The 23,453-nt window shown below is 38.1% G+C and overlaps 1 protein-coding gene and 1 pseudogene across 1 annotated transcript; one reads left to right on the top strand and one right to left on the bottom strand.

Annotated features, from left to right (window-relative positions):
- Nucleotides 1-3,513: 3,513 nt before the first annotated feature.
- LOC120568333 lies at nt 3,514-7,732 on the bottom strand (annotated as a pseudogene).
- Nucleotides 7,733-11,759: 4,027 nt separating this feature from the next.
- Nucleotides 11,760-22,246, top strand: LOC120568324. Its single transcript, XM_039815750.1, has 5 exons — nt 11,760-11,825; nt 11,920-12,237; nt 19,640-19,687; nt 21,373-21,669; nt 21,794-22,246. The coding sequence occupies exons 1-5, from the start codon at nt 11,783-11,785 to the stop codon at nt 21,949-21,951; spliced, it is 864 nt and encodes a 287-aa protein (XP_039671684.1). The 5' UTR covers nt 11,760-11,782; the 3' UTR covers nt 21,952-22,246.
- The last annotated feature ends 1,207 nt before the right edge of the window (nt 22,247-23,453 follow it).

Genomic DNA, 23,453 nt, shown 5'->3' with positions numbered 1-23,453 from the left:
AGAAACAAGTGTACATTGACAACTACAAGTGGTTTGGAAGATAAGAGTATAAGCAAACAGCTAAACAATGATAAAACATATATACACACAGCTGTTGTATAAATCCGTAGTCAATATTATCCTTTCCCACACATTTCTAATATGTAGTATTGTTTTGTTGAAGTATTTTCTGCTTCATTGGCTATCAATAGAAAGAAACAGGAAAGGCAGGGTAGAGAGGGGATGACATGCAGCAAAAGGAATGGAACCCAGGACGCTTGATACATTTTTGCTGAAAAAGAAACATCAATTTGCTTTATTCTTAAAAATAAGCAGAAATATAGGCCTGCAGCACATGGTTGAGTACTGAGCACTGAAATCAAACTCAAGTTCCTTGAATGATTCTTTAACCAGAGTGGATGGTTGTAACTGTCATTGTGTTATTAATGTGAGAAAGGCTGCAGAGCAGAAACCCACACAGCCCGTCTGCTGCAGGAAAGGAAGTGGTGATTCGTTGTCGACAGTTTTTTTATGATTTCTAATAACCACTGAGAACAGATTCATATCTGCTGCTGCTGTAAACACTCAGGAACTCTTCTCTGAACTCTGCAGCTGTGTGTCTTTTCTCTTGTGGTCTGGAAGCCTTTTTTTCCACTGAGCCCTCTACCCAAACACAGTTTAACTGAGCCCAGAGAGCAACAATGGAGGTCACATCCATGGACTTTATTTATGATGATTTTAGCCATCAAAGGTGAACTTTACAGTTTACACTTGGATTTGATGAGAGTCCTCAAACAAACACGCCAACAACTCCAACACAGCACATTGAGTGTTTTCAGATCTGATGTCTCAATGGTTAATGCATTCGATGCAAATAAGGCATTTTAAATATGTTTATTTGCATACTGTTCCTACAGTGTTGTACAAGTCAGACTCTGAATGATATCTGAACAAAGCCCTGTCTAAAAAAAAAAAACTCCAGGATATAGATAGGAACGAAAGTGTAAAGTTTGGTTCATGTAAGTGCTACTGAAGTGGAGATTGCTGGTTCCGGACGTGTAACTATCGGTAAGCAGTGTATGCGGTGCTTACGGGTCCGGACCAATCAGGGGTCCGCGTGACTGTAAGATATTGATTGACAGCCGGAGCCCCCTATCACATTTTCATTACTCGCGACAATCCCAGCAGTCCCACATCCACTGTGATAGAGTGACCAAGCGGGAGTGAGAACGCGTCAAATTAATTTCCTTGTTTCTGATATGAAAATGACACCGTGGATGAGACATGTGTGTGACTCGAACAGCTCACATTTACCAACAAAACGTACAGCGAAAAGTCCTGCATTGATGTTAAAATAGATTTTAACATCAATGTACGCAGTGACATTTTTTCACTCTAAAATCGGTGAAAGCTGCTGCTTAAATATGTTTATTTGCATACTGTGACTACAATGTTGTACAAGTCAGACTCTGAATGATATCTGAACAAAGCCCTGTGTAAAATAAACTTCAGGATATAGATAGGAATGAAAGTGTTAAGTTTGGTTTATGTAAGTGCTACTGAAGGGGAGACTGCTTGAGTATTAGAACAAAACCTTTAAAGATAATTATTCAAAAATGTTGACATTTGAATTACTCTACAGATAAATAAAGGTTCATATTTTAACTAATAGATAGGACCATGAAACCTCCCCAGTTGATACGTACATTAAAGCATTTGGTTTTTGTATCATGATTTTTCTCAAATTTACGGCCCTATTTTAACGATCTGAAAGGCAACTATCAAACGTGAAACGCAAGTAGCTTTGTGGGCGGATCTCTGGCGCAGCCACGGAGCACGGGCCTCCAAACGCAATAGCTGCTGCTGTTGTGCCTCTTCCTCCTCCCCCCACTCCATCTCCATCCACCCACTCCACCAGGAGCACATCGCGCATTGCCACTCCCGGACCCTCAAGTGTCCAATCCCGCCATAGTTCAACATCACGTCTCCTTAAGTCCTCTAATATTTCCTCATTTATGTCATCAACACATCCATGATTCATGGAAATGTTGTGTAAAACACAACCAGCCACAAAGAATGCTGCGACTTTTTGACTGTACTGTAAAGTGCCTCCTGACCTATCCAAACACCTGCGTATTTTCAATAATATTTTCCTTGTAATTATGTATGGTTTGCAAAAATGGGAACTGCTGCGTGTAGCTGAGAGAAGCAAAGTGTATGCGCGTTGTGCACACGCTACATTATGGCCAAGCATGCGCCCCTAAAATAGCATCTGAATAACGCACCACTGACTTTAGACTAGTGCCACTGACTTTAGACTAGATTTTTCCTGGTCTGTGGTGGAATTGTTTTCTGAAACTGCAAAACAGCACTAGGGAACGTTTGCGCCTGAACACACCTCCTCTTTTTGCTGAACCACCCCCGGGAGCGCAAATTCATTCCATAATTTACCCACGTGCGTCTGTGGAGGAAAAAGTCCGCTGTGCGTCGGGTGCAAAATAGGAACGATACATGCGTCGAAAAAGTACAAGTAAAAAGTAAATTGCACTGGGTGCAAGATAGGGCCCTTAGTGTTTAAATATGAAAAAAAGGCATTATCTAATGTTTTTGGGGCAATTTTAGGCCTTTATTATTTAAGGACAGCTGGAAATATGAAAGGGGCGAGAGAGGGGGAATGACATGCAGCAAAGGGCCGCAGGTTGGAGTTGAACCTGCAGCCGCTGCGTCGAGGAGTAAACCTCTATATATGGGTGCCTGCTCTACCAAGTGAGCTACCCAACGCCCCTAATGTTAACTTTTGCTGGATTAAGGAGAAATCTACAGGCACAAATAAATAGTTTAGTAAGCTAAATGTTTTCTTTCTGCTAGTCTTGAAGAAGACATGTTATGGAAGATAAATAGCCCAAAATCCAGTTGTAGCTTCAAAACAGGTCGCTCTGCTGTGTGTTCATGTGTTAAAATAACAGTGTCATCGGCTTAGAACTTTACTCTTTATTTATTTATTTTTTTAACTAATTTAAAAGCCGGTGCTTCACACACCCCATGACCCCAGTGAATGTTAAGGCCTATTTTTTTTTAAAGTGTTATACTTACAAAAACCTGTGCCCCATACACCGCAACACCGTAGGTATTACCAAGAATAACAGATGTGTCCTCGAGAAGACCCCAGTGTGGAACACCCACACCTACTGAATTGTATACAACAACTGTGTGCATATTTATTTGTTATCTTCGGTTAGCTGCTTATATTCATATCTTCCAATATCCCATAGGTCCAATGACGTTGACTCTGATTCTGATTATTAAAATGAAATCCAAAAAACAAGGTTGTTTATAAAACACAGAAACTTTTATTTGTTTATTTCTTAATTTAGAATGTTACACTAAAAGAATTTGACATAGCTGCCAAACTCTGTATAATGCATTACAGAGAAACATGAGAACATAACATATTAAGATTTTTCAAATCTTCTGTCATTATACAAGTCACAATTTAAAGTAGAAATAAACTAAAGTATCTAAAAAACACCACAGAATTTAAATGTAGTAACTGCTAAGATATATTTGTATTTATATGGTTAGGATGACAACTACAACAAGTCATAATTGATATTTGTGAATACTGAGCAAAATGATAAATGAGATGAATTGATGAGATTTGATGGCGAGAAAAGGTGAGCAAAAAACAGTCAGTCAGCATGTGTGCAGCTGGTGGACAGTCCCTTGTTTCTGAGGATAATCAGCAGAGAGAGTCCACAGCAGTACACCAGACTCTTCACTATCAGCTCTGTGTACAGCAGACAGAACAGCTTTACCCTGCACTAAAACTGGAAGGACACTGACACACAGAGAGATGGACACAAAGACAGACAGACACTGTTTCAATCCCTTCAACTGTGAACATTTCATCAGAACATCTTCAGATTTTCATCGATATAACTTGGATTTTTCTAGACGGGACAACCAGCTTCACATGAAGACGGGGTTTGGCTAAAATTTGAAAGAAAGCTCAAAGGCCATTATTGTAAACAAAAGTGAGGGCCCCACCAAGCTTTTTAGTTATGGAGCCAGGACAGTGTCGTTAAATGTTGGCATTGAAAACAACAGCTAAAGTGCAAAAGGAAACATTGTTATTGAAGGAGAGGCAGCAGGTGATCTTACAGTCAGCTTCCTGCAGAACTAGCTGGTCTGGTGGCTCTCTCTCTGCAGGACAAGAGGCTGCTGGAGCTAGAACCTCTGAAACAGAAAAGCAGTGAAATGTTTGGAGTTGCAGTGACAAATGTCAGTCATCTACTCCTCTGCTCTCTTTGACAGCATCTCCACATGAATCTGAATCACTATTGAACACAGTCACCAAGCCTTCATTACTGTCAGCTTTGTGCGTTTCTATGGTTGTTGTGCAAAAAAAAAACAGTTTGTAAGGCTGCTGTAGAGATGCCGGCTTTTTCAAGAAGCTGTTTGAAGGAATGAAAGAAGGAGGCTGTGTTCACATAATCCAACAGGTCCACCACTGCTGGAAAAAAATCCCATTTTGCATGGCTGCAAATTGGAATATTAGTGGAATATTCTCTTTATTTAGCTATGTAAACAGCTTAGTCAAAATATTGTCTTTTTCAGAATAAGATAAAACCGAGTTATTAAGTACATTTAAGCATAGTCAGTACTGAACACTATCACCCATCCTTCATTACCTTGTTCTGATTGGGCCTCCACTGTTCCCCCCTCATGTTGGACATAGCAGCGGTATTTATATGTGCTGTTCTCTTTCTGATGTATCAGCAAGATGGCAATGGTGCGTCCCGACTGTCTGAGCTCCAGCTGCTCTCCCTCATCAGGGGACAGCTCCTCCACAGTACCATTCTCCTTGTGTCTTTTCCAGGAGAACTGGACCAGAGGAGGAAACATGGCTGATGCCAGACACAGCAGGGAACTCTTCCCCTCCAGACGGGCTCTGGATGCTGCTGGGTACACGCTCACCACGGGCTTCACTACCGGCTCATCTGAAGTTTGACAGCAGCACAGACACACATTCACACAGTCAACAGCAGCTTACAGCACTGCATTTAGTCTGATCCTGGAAACTACATAGACTCTGATCACTAAAATACTCATAAATACAGCACAAAGTTCACTACATATACTGGATTCACCTTCATATGAAACACACTGATAACCTCATATCAACACGTGTTATATGGGGACTAAAGACAATTACGGACACATATGATGGATTAATGTACAAAGTCTATTCACTAACATAATATAGTGATGACATTTTCCTTCATGGAATGGACAGTATCTTTCTATATTATAATAAATAACATTTACTTTCATATTTAATACTTGAGCAATTTTGAATTAGTGCAATCTATAACATTTTAATATATATTGAAAATACACAACTCATAAAAACATCATAATTTTTAACAACAATGTTCACGTGAGTAGAAATCATTTTTATGTCCAAAAATCTTTACAGTAAACCGTGAATGATTTTTTTTACTATACATGACATTTAAATAAAAACTGCAATATAATAAAAAGTGTTGTGAGTTAACTTACATATTGAAATATATTACATATTTATCTTTTCTTAAAATACAATTGTCATTTTAATTACTACAATAGGCTACATTTACCATATGCATATTTACCACCTTGTTTTACTCTAATTGATTAAGAAACAAATCAATATATAGGTAATTTCATAGTTCTTTCACAACAATTTTACCTTTTATACATAATCACAATAAATTGTTCAGATTGTTAATCATCAAATACTATTCATATAAAGTTTGCTAAGATACATATAAACATACATATGTGTGTGTGTGTGTGTTTGTGCTGTTATATTTAATCGTGTATAATGTATATCAATAAAAAAGTTATTATGCATAAGTTATTTTTATTTTAATATCATATTCAGTATCCGTGCATTCGTGTATAAATATATAAATACATTTACTGACATATATTAGATTATGTTTACCATCATATATTATCTTATAGCTGATTAACAGGGAGGATCAAATACTGCATGTTTATAACATTTCATCAACCTTTGTGGGTGTGATATTTAAGCATTTTTTTAGGAACTGAGCTTTTTTTATGCAACAATATGCATGGCTGCAAGAATTCTTTTCTAATGATGAAAAAACTAACGAATCTCAGAATCTCATTAAAACGCATTTTGAAATTGATCAATAAAACAACTGAAGGAAAATGAATGTTTATTCTTACCTGTTACAATCAGTTTAGTTCCAGAGCCAAAGATGTAGTAAATCAATTTGCCTCCCACAGTGAAACTGAGTGATACAAAAACCTGTCTGCTGTTGAACGTGTCTGCTGAGGTGAACCAGTCCAAATTATTAACCAGTATCATTTTCCAGCTCCATGATGTGTTTCTCTAATGTTCATATTAACATGACTGTCTCTTCTTTTATATCCTTTTTAGACCCACTAGCAGAGTGTCTCTGTGGCTCGTTGGTGCAGACGTTCATGTTCCTCTGACTTTGATAAGTTTTTATCCAGTTACATCATTAGCTCACATTTTTATATTGTCCTTTACTATACATTTATAATGTCTGTGTGTTGCAGTGTAGTCTTGTCTTTATCTGAAGTAGAAAGAGTTGTGATCCTCCTACTTTTTAAATAATTGCTGAACTTAAGGTCGGAAAAATTAAATATCTTCAATCCATTTTCTGTCACATGTTGTCATTAGACATTTCTCTGTTGATTAAGTTTATAAGACATCTTAAAATGTGTATAACTATTATTAGTAATAGTTTACTTAGTAATGTGCTGCTGCCCAACACTATTTGTGACTCTGGCTGAGATGGAGGTGAAATATGTGAACCTGGGCTGTGGTTTACTGATCTCTTCCTGTCACAAACACTGTTTGACATCTGTTCATCTGGAGGTTTTTGTTCAGGCTGCAGGGAACATTTCTCACTGTGGGAAGCAAACCTCCCACAGGAGCAGTAGTAGGTGGCTGAATGATTGAGATTAACGTTTTTGATCTGCAACTCACAGCCGTTCTGTATATTCTCAGCTAAGAAATCATCTTTCTGAGGATGATTGTATCTCTCCTTATCTATGGCACCATTCCTCTTGGCAATATCAAGAATAACTGTGAATGTTTCGGTGTCTCTCTTCTGGTACCAGAATACATAACTTTCGTCACACTTCTCTGTGCCTTGACAGCTGAAGGAGATGTCTCCACCAACTCTCCTGGTCAATGTTAAATCATCCTGAATCAGCTGTGTTACCATGGTTGCCAGCACTGTAGAGAAACAAACAGATAGATGAAGGTGAGTGTGACAGTGTTTGTTAAAGGTGGAGTTTGTTGGCTCCTAATTGGCTGGAAACACTCACCTGAACACAGACAGCACAGAGCAGCAGCTGGGAGGAAAAGCATTTTGTTCAGTGGTGTTTCCTCTTTGAACCTGGGGAGAAGTGGCGCTCTGATGCAGCTGAGGCCAAACAAAGGACGAGCTTTGAGATCAGACGAGGGCCACATGGTTTCTAACAGCTCCTCACATCTCCCATCAGCCCCTGCAGCGGACAGATAAGGGTGCTGTCTGACAACAGGCCTTTTTCACTGCAGATATTTTGACTTCATTTGTCATTGAAAGAAAAGCACAAGTGTAAGATGAACGATGACTCTGTTCTGTTCAAGTGTTCCCGTAAACCATGATGGTGAGACAGCCAACAGGAACAATACAGGATCCTGAAACTGAAGCAGCTAAATGGAATTCAGCCATTTATATATAGATTAGATTACTGTAATGCTCTTTATATTGGTCTGAATCAAACCTCCATTTCACGTCTTCAACTTGTACAAAATGCTGCTGCTCGCTTTTTAACAAATACATCTAGATGTGCACATATTACTCCCATTCTCCACACTACATTGGCTCCCTGTGCGTTTTAGAATAGATTTTAAGATTTTGTTGTTTGCTTTTAAGGCCTTAAATGGTCTGGCCCCGGAGTATTTGTCTGAAATTTTAAGTTTGCGGGAGCACAACCGGTCATTGCGTTCTTCAAATCAGCGAGTTTTAGAAGTGCCTAGGTCAAGGTATAAACGTTGGGGTGATCAGGCTTTTGCAGTTGCTGCCCCGAGACTCTGGAACAAGTTACCCCCTGATATTCGCACTATCACAGATGTAGCTCTTTTTAGGTCCAAACTCAAAACTTATCTGTTCCGTCTGGCCTTTAATACGTAGCGGTGGAGTGACAATTTCGTTCTTTTGTTTCTGTGTAACCTATTCAGATTTTACTGTTTTCTATGTTCATTCTTTCTATTGTATGACGTGTTTCTGATGTTAAGCACTTTGGATACCTGCTGGTTTTTGTAAAGTGCTATATAAATAAATTTTGATTGATTGATTGATTTATTATTCATACTTGTAACATGTCAAAAATGTCTTTTATATAATAACAATAAGAAGTATTGGTGAAAGACAAAAAAAGGTTAAAGGTCCCATGGCATGAAAATTTCACTTTATGAGGTTTTATAACATTAATATGCATTCCCCCAGCCTGCCTATGGTCCCCCAGTGGTTAGAAATGGCGATCGGCTTCAGACTGCAACCAAATGGTCGCATTTTGCGTCCAAAATTTGAGTGTTCGACTGAATTTTACATCCAGTTGCACATGGCGACCAGTAAATTTGCCCCCTTTTTTTTACACGTTAAATGTCGAAATGTCGGTACCTGAGCGCGTAAGCGCAAGCTTATCTGTCTTCTCTGAAAGCTTACAGAGAGCTCTGATACAAACACACACTCGCACACACGCAGAGGTGCAGACGGTGCAAATTACGTCTGGTTGCGCCCCTAAAATTTTCAGTTGGGGGCCACTGTGCTCCGAGTGAAAAAAGTTAGTCTGGAGCCCTGCTTTGAGAAAATGAAAGCTCAGATGGGCCGATCTGGAATCTTCCCCTTATGAGGTCATAAGGAGCAAGGTTACCTCCCCTTTATCTGCTTTGCCCACCCAGAGAATTTGGCCCACCCATGAGAGAGAAACATCATGGCTTTCAAACGAGCAAAGTGGTAGTTGGTCAAGGCCACACCCCCACCCTCCACCTTGCCCTCCCCTCTCTCCTCCTGAATAGCTACAGACACAGAAATGGCACATCCAAAGGAAAGCTCAGTGGCTGTAATTCTGCACCAAGGCTGAATTTCGGGAAAGAGACTTCAGATACTGTATTAGGGGACCACTAAGGTCTATATAAAAGCATCCAAAGAGCACCATGTCATGGGACCTTTAAAGCTGAAATTAACATTATTGGATGAAAAGGTTTGTTGCAATTTAATCAAAGTGACTTCAGACCTTTAAAGCAATACAATCAATTATTAAAATGAAGAGCAATAAAAAATAAATATACAAAATGGAGAGAACATTACATTGTTAGTCTATAAACGTGTTTTAAGAAGGAATTTAAAAGAGTTTACTGATTCTGCGAGCTTTGTCTCCTTAAGGCTGATTTATGCTTCTGCGTCGAATCGACGGCGTACCCCCACAGACCCCTCTGCGTAGGCGATGCAAAGACTGTGATTGGTCAAATGGTCCTGTGTGTTGATAGTCAGTGTTTCAAGCAGCCTACTGTGGGGAGTAGCAACATGCTAGTTCACTGACATAAGTTTTGCAAATAACCTCAGACTTATTTTCTGGTTACAGTAACTTGGTCAGTGGATTTTACTGTCTATTTCTCAATACTTTTTACAAAATCTAAGCAATAAAAAGCCAAACAAGTCAATGGGGTTTACCATTCTGAGTACCGTCTCAGTGGTGAGCGACACAGACACAGGCGACATGCCACACATCCCACCTAGCGTTATGGCAGTAAAATGCACCGTGATGCAAAGCAACCCCGACGCAGAACTCCAAAAGGGTCACAGCGCCCTAGGAGCTACGGCGTAGCTACGGCGTGGAGTTGACACACAGTCATGAAACACCCTTTAGGCAGGTCGTTCCAAAGTCGAGGAGTCCTGATGGTCAAAGGTCACCTTTAGATTCAAGCCTTGACTTTGGAGCGACTACAAGGGCGACCTGAGGATCTCCGGCTGCAAACTGGCTCTTATGGGGTCAACATCTCCGCTGTATAGCTTGGAGCCAGACCCAGACAAGCTTTAAAAATAATCAGTTAAATCTTTAAATCAATTCTAAATCAAACAGGAAGCAAACAGACAGAAGCCAGGTTGTAGTGATGTGTTGTCTGTTATAACCAGTGAGAAGCTTTTATGTGTAATAAAAATGTCTTTCTTTTGTCTGACCTGAATTATTAGTATATTCTTGTTATAATTAAATATTTAAAACAAAAGGTTTAAAGCAGGTTTATAATTTGAATATTTTAACTGAAGTTGTTATTAACTTCCCTTTGATACATCAAAGCTTTTGCACAATGAATAAAACATATTATAAAGTACCATCTCCCCCAACAAACAGCAGCTTCTTTGCTCATTCAATGCTTTCAGAAAATGTTTTCTCCTTTAAACTCCTTATCTCACGGTGGGTTTCTGTGTTTGCTGCCGGTGCTGACAGTAACCACCAAAGAGAAAGAGTGTCACCCTGTGGTTAGTCAGAGAAGTACAAGGGTTTCCAGGTGATACTGATGAGGATGGTCGCTATGACGACCTGATGATGCTCTTACCTCTTGTTTTTACTGGCAAAGAAAAATCAGTGACATCTCGTGGATGAAGAAACACAACAGCCAATAACAAGTAATACTGGTTTAATTGTTCTATTAGTTAAATTAAAATACTATTTCTACTGCAGCTGATACAATACAGTACAGTTTACTCTCACAAATATTACCAGTACTTCTACTAGCTCTGATAAAAACCTGAAGTTCTCAGAGAGTGAACCTTTTGTCTGTTCCTCAATCTGGGGGAAGACCAGAGACTGGAATGATTAATGAAGGTTTTATTTTGACGTTAGCAGGACAGGTTGAAACAGTGTGTTGTTGTAGACACTAGAGGGCAGCAGTGTGAAGGTTTCATTCTTCACAGCAGCAGCACAGAATGGACCTTTTTCACAGCAGACATTTTGACTTGTCATAGTAGGAAAAGCACAGCTGAAATTGATAACCTTAACGATGACTCAATTCCATCTAGTGTACCAGTAAGATATTTCAGTGATTCAGCATGCACATACCAGGGCAAAAGGTATATTGACACAAGTACTGAAATATATACTGTAGTATGAGGTGGTAACTACAGGTTAAAATAGAGGGCTTCAGAGTAAAAAAACTCTTGGAACAAAATGAAGATTATGTATAATGTATTAATTATTCTACAAAAGTGTCAAATATTATTCAACCATGACGATAAATTCCCCGTAACCTAAACAAAGAGCTTATTTGAACCCAAACAGGATCTTATCCTGAAACTTGTTGGTGCCCAACCAAACCTGAACCATAGTGGTCTCACATCATCAAACAGATCCATTCTTCACGGACAAATGATGTTTCATCAGATCATAAAACACTTCTGTGTCGTTTTAAAGGTCAGTTACAAAATACCTATTCTGTCATTTCATTTGGAGGACTTGTTGGCCCCCACCTCTGTCTGAATACCACCAGTTTCAGATACAGGGAGGGTTTTTACAGGCAGAAGCACAGCTGTGTTGGTTTGTCACTGTCTCATTTTGTGGCTGACCTCAACATGGAGGAAGTTAAAAGGTAAAGTCAGAGTTAGAAACCATGTGGCCCTTGTCTGATCTCACAGCTCGTCCTTGTTTGGCCTCAGCTGCATCAGAGTGCCACTTCTCCCCAGGTTCACCAGAGGAAACACCACTGAACAAAATGCTTTTCCTCCCAGCTGCTGCTCTGTGCTGTCTGTGTTCAGGTGAGTGTTTCCAGCCAATCAGGAGCCAACAAACTCCACCTTTGACAAACACTGGCTCACACTCACCTTCATCTACCTGTCTGTTTCTCTACAGCGCTGGCTGCCATGGCAGCACAGCTGATTCAGGAGGATTTAACATTGACCAGGAGAGTTGGTGGAGACGTCTCCTTCAGATGTCAAGGCACTGAGCAGTGTGACAGTTACTATGTATACTGGTACCAGAAGAGAGACACAGAAACATTCACAAGGATTCTTGCTATTGGCAAGAATAATGGTGACATAGAGAAGAGATACAATAATCCTCAGAAAGATTATTTCTCAGCTGTGAATAAACAGAATGGCTGGGAGTTGCAGATCCAGAAGGTTAAACTCGATCATTCAGCCACCTACTACTGCTCCTGTTATAAATCTGGTCGACACAGTGAGAAATGCTCCCTGCAGCCTGAACAAAAACCTTCAGATGAACAGATGTCAAACAGTGTTTGTGACAGGAAGATATCAGTAAACCACAGCCCAGGTTCACATATTTCACCTCCATCTCAGCCGGAGTCACAAACAGTGTTGGGCAGTAACGCATTAATAAGTAATCTATTACTGTTATATTATTAGGATACTTTCCCCAGTAATGAGTAGTGTAAGGGATTACAATTTCCAAAACAGTAATTATATTACATTTATTAATCCAGTTAGGAAGTAATATAGTAATATAACAAGTACAACAACTAATTAATTTTGATAAGTAATATGTAAGGTAATATTACTTTTTTAAGTATTAATAACTAACAAGTAACTGATTCAACTTCCTGAGTAATTGAATTTATTTTCTAACTGAAATTATGAATAAGTATTGAAGACTTACAAAGGCTGTGAGAAACATTGATGAAAATGCAGAAATATGAAACAAATTGTTTGAAAAATCTTAAATGCATTACACTGCACTGCTGAAAAACTTGTAAGTTGAAATGTAAAATTGTCAGTTGGAAGCTGAACTGCATTACCTTAATAAGCTTAGAGCTGAAATACATTGATAGAAAAGCTGGAAGCTAATCTGTTTTACTGACAAAAGTGGAAGTTCAAATAAATTGACTAAAAAGGCTGAAAGTATTAATACTTTGTATTATTATCAGATATATCCATGTTGAATAGAACAAACAAGCATGACCCTAATGAGCTGAGAGGTGAATATATTGCTTGAAAAGAAGCGGGCTATATACATGGCTGAAATCACAAATGACACTGTGTGTGTGTGTGTGTGACAACATTATCAATCTCAGGATCTTGCGTTCCACTCTCCACAACGCTGTCTTTAGACGAAAAGTAACGTCCTGAGATCGATAATGTTGTCAGATACTTTCATTAACAATCTGAGTCTGTCATTAGCAAAAAAAATCACTTTTAGTGCATAAAAAGCAAGACTGCACAATTGCCCCTTTAGGAGACATTGAATCTCGGTCTGTGCTGGCAAGTCATTGGGATCCCGCTCAGTACTGGACCAAATGCAAAGATGTTTGGTCACATCAGTCTGTTAGCAATGCATGGGGAAATGGGGTCCAGGTGGAAAAAAAAGGTAGTTACCTTTAAATATGTAAGAAAACTGAAAACATGTCTTATATTTTAGATTCCTCAAAGTAGCCACCCTTTGCTTTTTTGATAGCGCTGCAAACCCTTGGTGTTCTCTCAATGACTACGTTTACAAGCTGTAAATTTTCGGGTTATGGTCGGGTTAAGGTCACTATTCGGGTTTCTGAAACATTCGGAAAAACCCGTTTACATGCGTGAGAAGAGAGAGTTACTCCTGTATACATGGAATATGTAATCAATTGGCAATATCCCGACCTAAACGGTGACGCACGGTTAGCGTCTGGACGTAGCCTATGGACAACCTGAAGACGCAATAACTTTTAGGTCACCTTCTTATAAATCTCACTATCTCGGTACTTCACCACACTAATGAAGAAATTGGTTTCCTCCTCGCTCCAAAAGTGTGGTGCTGTGCTGCGTCTCGCCACGTTTACCTCTACTTCTTGTTTAGCCTACTTCCGATATACTGCGCGCAGGTTTTTTGCATTGAACACACATATATATATATATATATATATAGGCTATATATATATATATATATTATAGTATATAATTATTATTATAACTATGTTTTCTGGCGCATACAAGAATACAAGAAGTTCCTCTACTCAAAAGACCAAGATTCCTTGCAAATAGAACATGCGCAGAACACAAATCAATGTTCCTTTTGATGGGGATATGCCGATACGCGTTTACATGACCAAAATTTTGGGTTAGAAAAGGGGTAACCCAGGTAGCATATTCGGGTTTTTAAAAACCGGAATATGAGCATATTCGGGTTTTTGCCGGTGTTTACATGGCCGTGCGCGACCGGGTTATTGCTAATATTCCGGTTTTGAACGGGTTATTGGCTGCATGTAAACGTAGTCAATGAGCTTCATGAGGTAGTCACCTGAAATGGTTTTCACTTCACAGGTGTGCCTTGTCAGGGTTAATTAGTGGAATTCTTTCCCTTATTAATAAAAAAGCAAAGGGTTGAATATTACACAGTCAAAACAGAAAACGGAACATAATACAAAACAAGACCATAAGGTACACAATCACAAGGAGAAAAGCCAGAACCAAAATACCAGATACAAATTGAACAAAATAGGCAAGGCAAGGCAGCTTTATTCATATAGCACATTTCAGCAACAGGGCAATTCAAAGTGCTTTACATAAAACATGAAAGAGCAGTAATAAAACAATTGAAAACAATTTAAAAGACAATAATACATTCTACAGTGCAGTATAAGAATTTAAAGAACTGAGAGATAAAATACGCAAATAAAAAACAGTTAAAACAGTTAAACATATAAAAGCAGATAAAATAGGTTAATTGAAAAAAGGACCAATATGTCAGAAATCTCAAGCAGTTCGGTCCATATCTCTGGTTCATCTCACCAACAATGGGTCCTGATGCTTCACATGGAGGTTTCATTCCCCATAGTTACAGAAGCTTTAGTCAATTTCAATGCAGTCGTCACCACAAGGCTTAGTTCTTTTCTTCGGCAAACCTTGCAAAACCCGGAACGGTCTTCAGACCGTCTCTAATAGTCAGGAAACGTGCAATTTTATCTATTTATTTTATTCTTAATTTAATAGTTTGTCAGACTATTTCTGTTCAATTGTAATTGTTTTGGTCTTCAGACCATTTTGTTAGTTATCAAACTAACTTTGTTGACAGTCCACAGCCTGTCTCTTCTGTAATCTAATGTCACACCCGTATCAAAGAAATAATCAAAAATATGTCCGTTACTGCTCGCAGTTCGGTCCATATCTCTGGTTCATCTCACCAACAATTGGTCCAGATGCTTCACATGGAGGATACATTCCCCATAGTTACAGAAGCTTTAGTTCTTTTTCAATGCAGTCGTCACCACAAGGCTTAGTTCTTTTTTTCAGACCGTCTCTAATAGTCAGGAAACGTGCTAGTTTCGTAGACTATTTTATTATTAATTTAATAGTCAAGAACTCGCTTAGGGTGTCACAGACTATTTACTATTTTATGTTTTCTGCAGTCCGTCTCGAAATATTCAAGAGCTTGTTTAAAGTGTCTCAGACCATTTTTTATAAATAGTCAAGAGCTTGTTTAAAGTGTCACAGACTATTTTATAAATAGTCAAGAGCTTCTTTAAATTGTCACAGACTATTTTTATTTTTTTTATTTAATAGTTTCTCAGACTATTTCTGTTCAATTGTAATTGTTTTGGTCTTCAGACCCTTTTGTTAGTTATAAAACTAACTTTGTTGACAGTCAACAGCCTGTCTCTTCTGTAATCTATTGGCATACCCAAACAAATTAAGACAAGAATTTAAAGAAAGAGCAGTTAAAACAGTTAAACAGGTAAAACAGTTAAACATATAAATGCAGATAAAATAGGTTATTTGAAGAAAGGCAAGATCAAAAAGATAGGTCTTCAGCCTTGATTTGAAAGAACTGAGAGTTGCAGCGGACCTACAGGTTTCTGGGAGTTTGTTCCAAATATGTGGAGCATAAAAACTGAACGCTGCTTCCCCTGTTTAGTTCTGACTCTGGGGACAATACGTAGACCTGTCCCAGACCACCTGAGAGGTCTGGGTGGGTCATAATTTAGTAGCAGATCAGAAATGTATTTTGGCCCTAAACCGTTCAGTGATTTGTAAACCAGCAAAAGTATTTTGAAATCAATTCTTTGAGGCCCTGGAAGCCAGTGTAGAGACTTCAGTACTGGAGTGATGTGATCCACTTTCTTGGTTTTAGTGAGGACTCGGGCAGCAGCGTTCTGAATAAGCTGCAGCTGTCTGATTGATTTTTTAGGGAGACCTGTAAAGACCCTGTTACAGTAGTCAAGTCTACTGAAGATAAAATCATGGACAAGTTTTTCCAAATCCTGCTGAGACATGAGTCCTTTAACCCTTGATATATTTTTAAGGTGATAATAGGCTGATTTTGTAATTGTCTTAATGTGGCTTTTAAAGTTCAGGTCCGAGTCCATGACTATACCAAGATTTCCGGCTTTGTCTGTTGTTTTTAACATTGTCGTTTGAAGCTGTGCGTTGACTTTTAATCGTTCCTCTTTAGCTCCAAAAACAACCACCTCAGTTTTTTCTTCATTTAATTTAAGAAAGTTCTGGCACATCCAGTCGTTAATTTGTTCAATGCACATATTTAGGGCCCGAGCGCCGACAGCGGCGAAGGCCCTATTGAAACTGAAGGAATTATTGTTTCTTTCTTTCTATTCTTTTCCCGTCAAATGAATTGGCTTTTTGAGGGGCTTAACATATTCAAAAACTCACCAAATTTGGCGGTCACATCAAGTATGGTGAAAATTTACGTATTTTAAGGGTTTCGGGAATAGGCGCACAAAAATGGCTCGCTAGCGCCCCCTAGAAAGTTACGAAAATTGAGCCCCTGCAGTGCGTTTAACGTAGACTCACGAAACTTGGTACACATATATAACATGTCAAGACGTACAAAAAACTTCATTATAGCCATACCCTAAACCCAACAGGAAATCCGCCATTTTGATTTCAAAGTTCGAAATTAGTGTGATTTTGGCCATTTCCACATGTCGTACTTTAACGAACTCCTCCTAGAGATTTCATCTGATCAATTTCAAACTCGGTCTGTGCCATCTTAAGACGTTAAAGATAAAAAGTTGTTAAAAGAAAAACTTTTCGTCATAGGGCGTGGCCGTGGCAGGGCAGCCATTTTGTGCGTTTTGCCGCCGAAACAGGAAGTGGGTGTACTCGAGTGTACGTTGTCCGATTAACTCGAAACTTTTCACGATTCATAAGAGTCCAACCCTGAGGACAAATAAAGGCCGATATTTACTTAAAGTCATAGCGCCCCCTAGTAGCAACAAGAAGTAGGCCTAAAAGTCAAGGTGCTATACTTTAACGAACTCCTCCTAGAGATTTCATCCGATGGACTTCAAACTTGGTCGGTACCATCCCAACACCTTAACGATGAAAAGTTATTAAAAGAAAAACTTTTCATCAGACGGTGTGGGCGTGGCGTGGCAGCCATTTTGAGTGTTTAGCAATGAACAAAGAAGTTGTTGTAACTTGAGTGTACGTTGTCATATCTGCCTGAAATTTCTCACGGTTGTCAAGGGTCCAGGCCTGAGGACACCTACAGGCCAAAATTTACTATTGGTCATAGCACCCCCCGCTGGCACCAGGAAATGACGTATCGTTGAACTCGGCAGGGAGTTTGGCAGGGAGTTCCCTTTTCATTGGTGACGATTTGCCATGTCTAAGCTCGGAGCGGCATCCGCCGGTAACCCCGATGCGCTCAGAGGCGCGAAGGCCCGTCCATCGCTGCTTGCAGCTTTAATCAGTTGTTGTATTGGGCTATAGTTCCCTGGCGATAAGGTTATGTAAATTTGTGTGTCATCCGAATAACTATGGTAATTTATTTTGTTGTTTTCCATAATCTGAGCCAGTGGAAGCATGTAGATGTTGAACAGGAGAGGCCCCAGAACTGAGCCTTGGGGAACTCCGCACATCATATTTGTATACTCAGATGTATAATTCCCTATAGACACAAAGTAGTCCCTATTCTTTAAATAGGATTCAAACCACTTTAGTACAGAGCCAGAAAGACCAACCCAGTTTTCCAATCGGTCAAGTAATATGTCATGGTCGACCGTATCAAATGCAGCACTGATCTCAAGTAATACTAAAACTGAAATTTTGCCACTATCTGTGTTTAAGTGGATGTCATTAAAGACTTTGACAAGAGCCGTCTAAGTGCAAAGCAAAAGCAAAATACCAAAACCACAACAATAGTGTCTATATTTTAAGTAAGTAAGTTTGGTGCTTTTAACTTAGTAATTATCCAGCATCAACATGACTGCCCCGAGTCTTCTTGAATGCCCGCCTAAACACATCCAGACACACCCACGATAATAGCCAATCAATCGTTGATAACTAGCTAGACGGAATGAGGGAGAGAATATCATTGTAGTATTGAATAATTGGAGCCCGGACTCAATTTTGTAATTTTCTAAATTTCTGATCCTCTGAATAAAACCAGAAAATTGGACATACAGTTTAAAGATCAAATGTTTTAATTTGTCGAGACGGAAAAAAAATTAAAAATTGGATATTTGAACCCATTTTTCTGTTTTTCCAAATGTGCATTTGTGTTTAGAAAATTGAACTAATAAGCTTTACACGGACCCTAATGGACCCAACTGTGTATTTCGTAAGTTACCCCACGAATAATGTCCAAAATGATACCAAACTTCTACAAGTAGTACAAATTGGTTATGTACTCATCAAACAATGGATTGGAAAGTTTGTAAGTACACCAGAAGTTTATTTAAATCACCGGTAGTACTAATGGAGGTGTATCTTTACAAATGGCCACTGTTCTGACTCGGGTGCCTGGGTCTGTTTCCCAACGGTTCAGTAAACTGCTGTTAGCGTCCTTAGCACCAGAGTTAAGTGCTGACCGGAGTTGGATTGTTGCTGGCTGGCTGTTAGCTGGCTGGGGGCTTACTGTGGATGTGTCCCCGGGTCTGTTGTCAGCTCTCATCCCGACTGAAGCCTTGCAGCACCGGGAGAGGGAGGCAGACAGGGGTGTGCTAGCTGGCTAAATTACTATTAGATTAGTCTATCTATACAGTTAATGTTACTGATGAATTTGAGTTAACTGTGATCAAAACAATCATACTAAAAATAACTGAACGTGTTGGACAATGTTGTAATCTTATGTTACCCATCAAGACTTAGCTAACGTTATAGACCAAGCATTAGCATTAGCTACTTCTCAACAGCACCTTCATAGTAGGCACCAAAGCACTTTTCCTCTTTGGACCCCCTACAGTTTGGAAGCAGAATTGTCCATTACTCTTACGATTACCATTATTCTTATGTCTCATTCGAACGAGGTAATGAACCACTGAAACGATTTTGGAAACATTATTTTAATGTACAAAAGAATCTTTGGTGTTGGATTGATCGAAATTGAAATCAATAAATATCAATGAATAAGGTATTTTATTACCATGTTGCAAAGTGGCATGTAATCAATGACAAAACGATGCCATGTGGCAGAAAAAAGTGGTATTATCTTTATATCTCCCCCCCACCCCCCCAAAAAAAAAGACATAAAAAGAAGAGACAGTCATGTTAATATGAACCTTAAAGAAACACATCATGGAGCTGGAATATGATACTGGTTAATAATTTGGACTGGTTCACCTCAGCAGACACATTCAACAGCTGACAGGTTTTTGTATCACTCAGTTTCACTGTGGTAGGATGGTGGTACTTGATCTTTGGCTCTGGAACTAAACTGATTGTAACAGGTAAGAATAAACATTTATTTCCTTCAGTTGTTTTATTGAACGAGTTCAAAATGTGTTTTAATGAGTTTCTGCTGCTTCAGGCTTCACATGTTAGTTTTTTCATCATTAGAAGAGAATTCTTGCAGCCATGCAGCTATTGTTACATAAAAAGGTTCATAGTTCCTGAAAACATGTTTAAATCTCACTGCACAACTCCAGTTGTGGAGTTTATTTCTGCAGGAGATTAAACTGATTTATAGAAAAAGTTTGATGAAATGTTAAAAACATACAATATTTGATCCTCTCAGTTAATCAGCAATAAGATAATATATGATGTTAAACATAATCTATGTCAGTAAACATATTTAGTAAAGAGTATAACTTTAATGATATTGTTTAGGATAATCAACGGAGCCTTTTTAAAAGTTATTGTATTTTATATGATACTACATTTGTCTTTTATTGGAAGATATATTTATACATGAAGACACACAGATACTGAACATGATATGACAATAAATATAACATGCATAATAATATATTTATATATATATGATATGAATGATTGACATACATAGTATTTGATGATTAACATAATCTGAACTTTTTGTATAAAAATTACTGATATATAGATTTGTTTCTTAAGCAAGTAAAATATAAGATGGTAAATATATTAAATGTTTTAATATATATATATATATATATATATATATATATATGTATTGTAGTAATGTAAAGGACAATTATTTATTTCCCCTCAAGGGATTAAGATAAGAAGTCCTTTTGTTATGTAGCAGTTTTCTTTTTTACATTTCATACATCATAAAAATCATTTAGGGTTCAATGTTAACATTTTTTTGCTGTAAAAACAAATTCTACTTGTCTGAAGTCAATCTTTACTGGCTCCTATAAAACGTTTTTTAATGTTTATCAGATAACGATAATGACTCAAGTCAACTGTTGTATTTGATCTTTATTTAAAATGTATTAACACATCATGGACAGTGTCATTGATGAGTTAAGATGAGTTTGAAAAATAAAAATCAAATCTAATTGCAATAATAAACTTACCAGAGAGACAGTTGTTTCTATCTGTAATTAGTTTGAGTGCATACATTTAAAAAAGACAAAAGATTGACTTGATGTTGTTGTTGTTATATTAACTTGCCCAATGTTGGGTTTTACTTGCCCTGGGAAATATTGGACATTTTATTGTAGTTGTGTATAAACATTAACATTGCTGTTAAAAAATATATGACATTTATTATAAATTGTGTAGTTTAATATATATTAACATATATATGATATGGATTGCAATAATTAAAACTTGCTAAAGTATTGAATGTGAAGGTAAATGTTATTTATAATAACATAGAAAGAAATTGTCTATTCTATGAAGGAAAATGTCATCACTATATTAAATAAATAATAATATTTTGGTAAATTGACTTTGTACATTGACATGAAGAATTGCCAAATCCTTAATTGTCTTTAGTCCCCATATAACACGTGCTGACATGAGATGATGTGTGTGTTTCATATGAAGGTGAATCCAGTATATGTAGTGAACTTTGTGCTGTATTGATGAGTAGTTTAGTGATCAGAGTCCATGTAGTTTCCAGGATCAGACTGAATGCAGTGCTGTAAGCTGCTGTTGACTGTGTGAATGTGTGTCTGTGCTGCTTGTTGCTGCTGTCAAACTTCAGATGAGCCGGTAGTGAAGCCCGTGGTGAGCGTGTACCCAGCAGCATCCAGAGCCCACCTGGAGGGGGAGAGCGCCCTGGTGTGTCGTGCCTCAGCCATGTTTCCTCCTCTGGTCAAGTTTTCCTGGAAAAGACGAAAGGAGAATGGTCCTCTGGAGGAGCTGCCCCCTGCTGAGAGAGAGCAGGTGGAGATCAGAGAGTCGGGATGCAGCGCCTCCATCTTGCTAATCCATCAGCAAGAGAACAGCAAATATAAATACTGCTGCTACGTCCAGCACGAGGGGTTTAAAATAAAACAAGGTAATGAAGGCTTGGTGACTGTGTTCAGCAGTGATTTAGCTTCATGTAGAGACTCTGTCAAAGAGAATAGAGGACTGACTTTTCTGACTGCAAATCAAAATGTTTCACTTCTTTTCTTTTTCAGAGGTTCCAGCTTCAGTCCTCTCTCAGTACCAAGTGAAGCTGTTCTGTCTGCTGTACACACAGCTGATAGTGAAGAGTCTGGTGTACTGCTGTGGACTCTCGCTGCTGATGATCCTCAGAAACAAGGGACAGTCCACCAACTGCACACATGCTGACTGACTGTTTTCTGCTCGCCTTTTCTATCCATAAAATCTCATAAATTCATCTAATTTATCACTTTGATCAGTATTGACAAATATCAATTATGTCGTGCTGTAGTTGTCATCCTAAACATACTTATACATAAATTCTGAAGTTACTAAGAGTGAATTCTGTGTAGTCTTGATACTGATTATTTTTTCTACTTTAAATTGTGACTTGTATATTGATAGAAAATTAATGTGAATCATCAGCTGTCTGGTAGATATTTGATAGTGTAAAATATTTTGGTTAGTTCTTGTTTCTTTTTATTACATTATGCAAAGCTTCATCAAATTCTTCATCAAACAAATTCTTTGTTATGTTATCAATAAACAGAAAAATCTAAAGTTTCTGTTTTATAAGAACCCTCATTTTTATGAATTTGATTTAAATGATCAGAAACAGAAACAACATCATTGGCCGCGTATATTATATATATATATATATATATATATATATATATATATATATATATTTGCTGTTCTCTCTCTCTCTCTCTCCCTCGATCCTATATATTGTGGTGGCAAATTTTATTTTAACCATTTGTTTAATGATATTAACCATTGGTTTAATGATTGTTTTATAACGCCACAAGATTTAGCTTCTTCATGTGTAGATTCAAAAGGCTCCAAGTGAAATAGTTGGCAACCGTGAACTATAGCCCAGTAGAATTATTTAGTTTTACTAGTTTGAACCTTCTCACATTGTTGACTTTTTGGCAGACGAAGTCGAGAAGGCCACAAACCGTGTCTCCTTCTGCCTCCTGAGATAAACTGTTGTTTAGGCTAATGAAAAGAACAGGAGCAGAGGGGAAGGTGAGACAATGGTGTGACTGTTAATGATGTCCTCTCTTCAACTATGGCCATACTAAAAGATACATTTAGAGTGGTGGCTTAACGGAGTTTCTTCACTATATGAAGTTTTGATGTTTAGACTTCAGGTTAGACAAGAAATTTTCAGTTGTGCTGCGTGTACCTTTGAAACAGTGTTTTCTCCATTTGCAAATGTAAATAAATACTCAAAGACCAAACTTTGGTTTAATTCTCAAACAGTCGTTATTCGTTTTGATTTTATCATGAATATCACAAACTCTGCTGCTTCGAGGAAAACTTCCACGACAATATATATATATATATATATATATATATATATATATATATATATATATGTATATATATGTGTGTGTGTGTGACTTGTAGGTGTCAACATACAAGTGATTTGGAAGATATGAATATAAATAAACAGCTAAAGAAAGATAAAACATACTGTAAATAGCTGTTATATATATATAAATCAGTAGTCAATATTATCCTTTCCCACACATTCCCAATACGTGGTATTGTGTTGTTGAAGTATTTTCTGCTTCATTGGATATCGATAGAGAGAAACAGGAAAGGCAGGGTAGAGAGGGGATGACATGCAGTAAAAGGAATGGAACCCAGGACTCTTGATACATGGTGCTGCACTTTACCAGGAGAGCT

The sequence above is a fragment of the Perca fluviatilis genome, chromosome 11 (assembly GCF_010015445.1).
Source record: "Perca fluviatilis chromosome 11, GENO_Pfluv_1.0, whole genome shotgun sequence".
In the NCBI taxonomy this organism is placed as follows: domain Eukaryota; kingdom Metazoa; phylum Chordata; class Actinopteri; order Perciformes; family Percidae; genus Perca; species Perca fluviatilis.
Note: the sequence above shows the minus strand (reverse complement) of the source record. Positions and strands in the feature narration are given on the sequence as shown.

Coding starts and splice junctions, on each gene's coding strand:
- LOC120568324 (XM_039815750.1), top strand. CDS start 11,783: ATGCTTTTCCTCCCAGCTGCTGCTCTGTGCTGTCTGTGTTCAG. Junction 12,238..19,639: donor CTGCTCCTGTTATAAATCTG/GTCGACACAGTG, acceptor TCACTGTGGTAG/GATGGTGGTACTTGATCTTT. Junction 21,670..21,793: donor GGGGTTTAAAATAAAACAAG/GTAATGAAGGCT, acceptor TTTCTTTTTCAG/AGGTTCCAGCTTCAGTCCTC.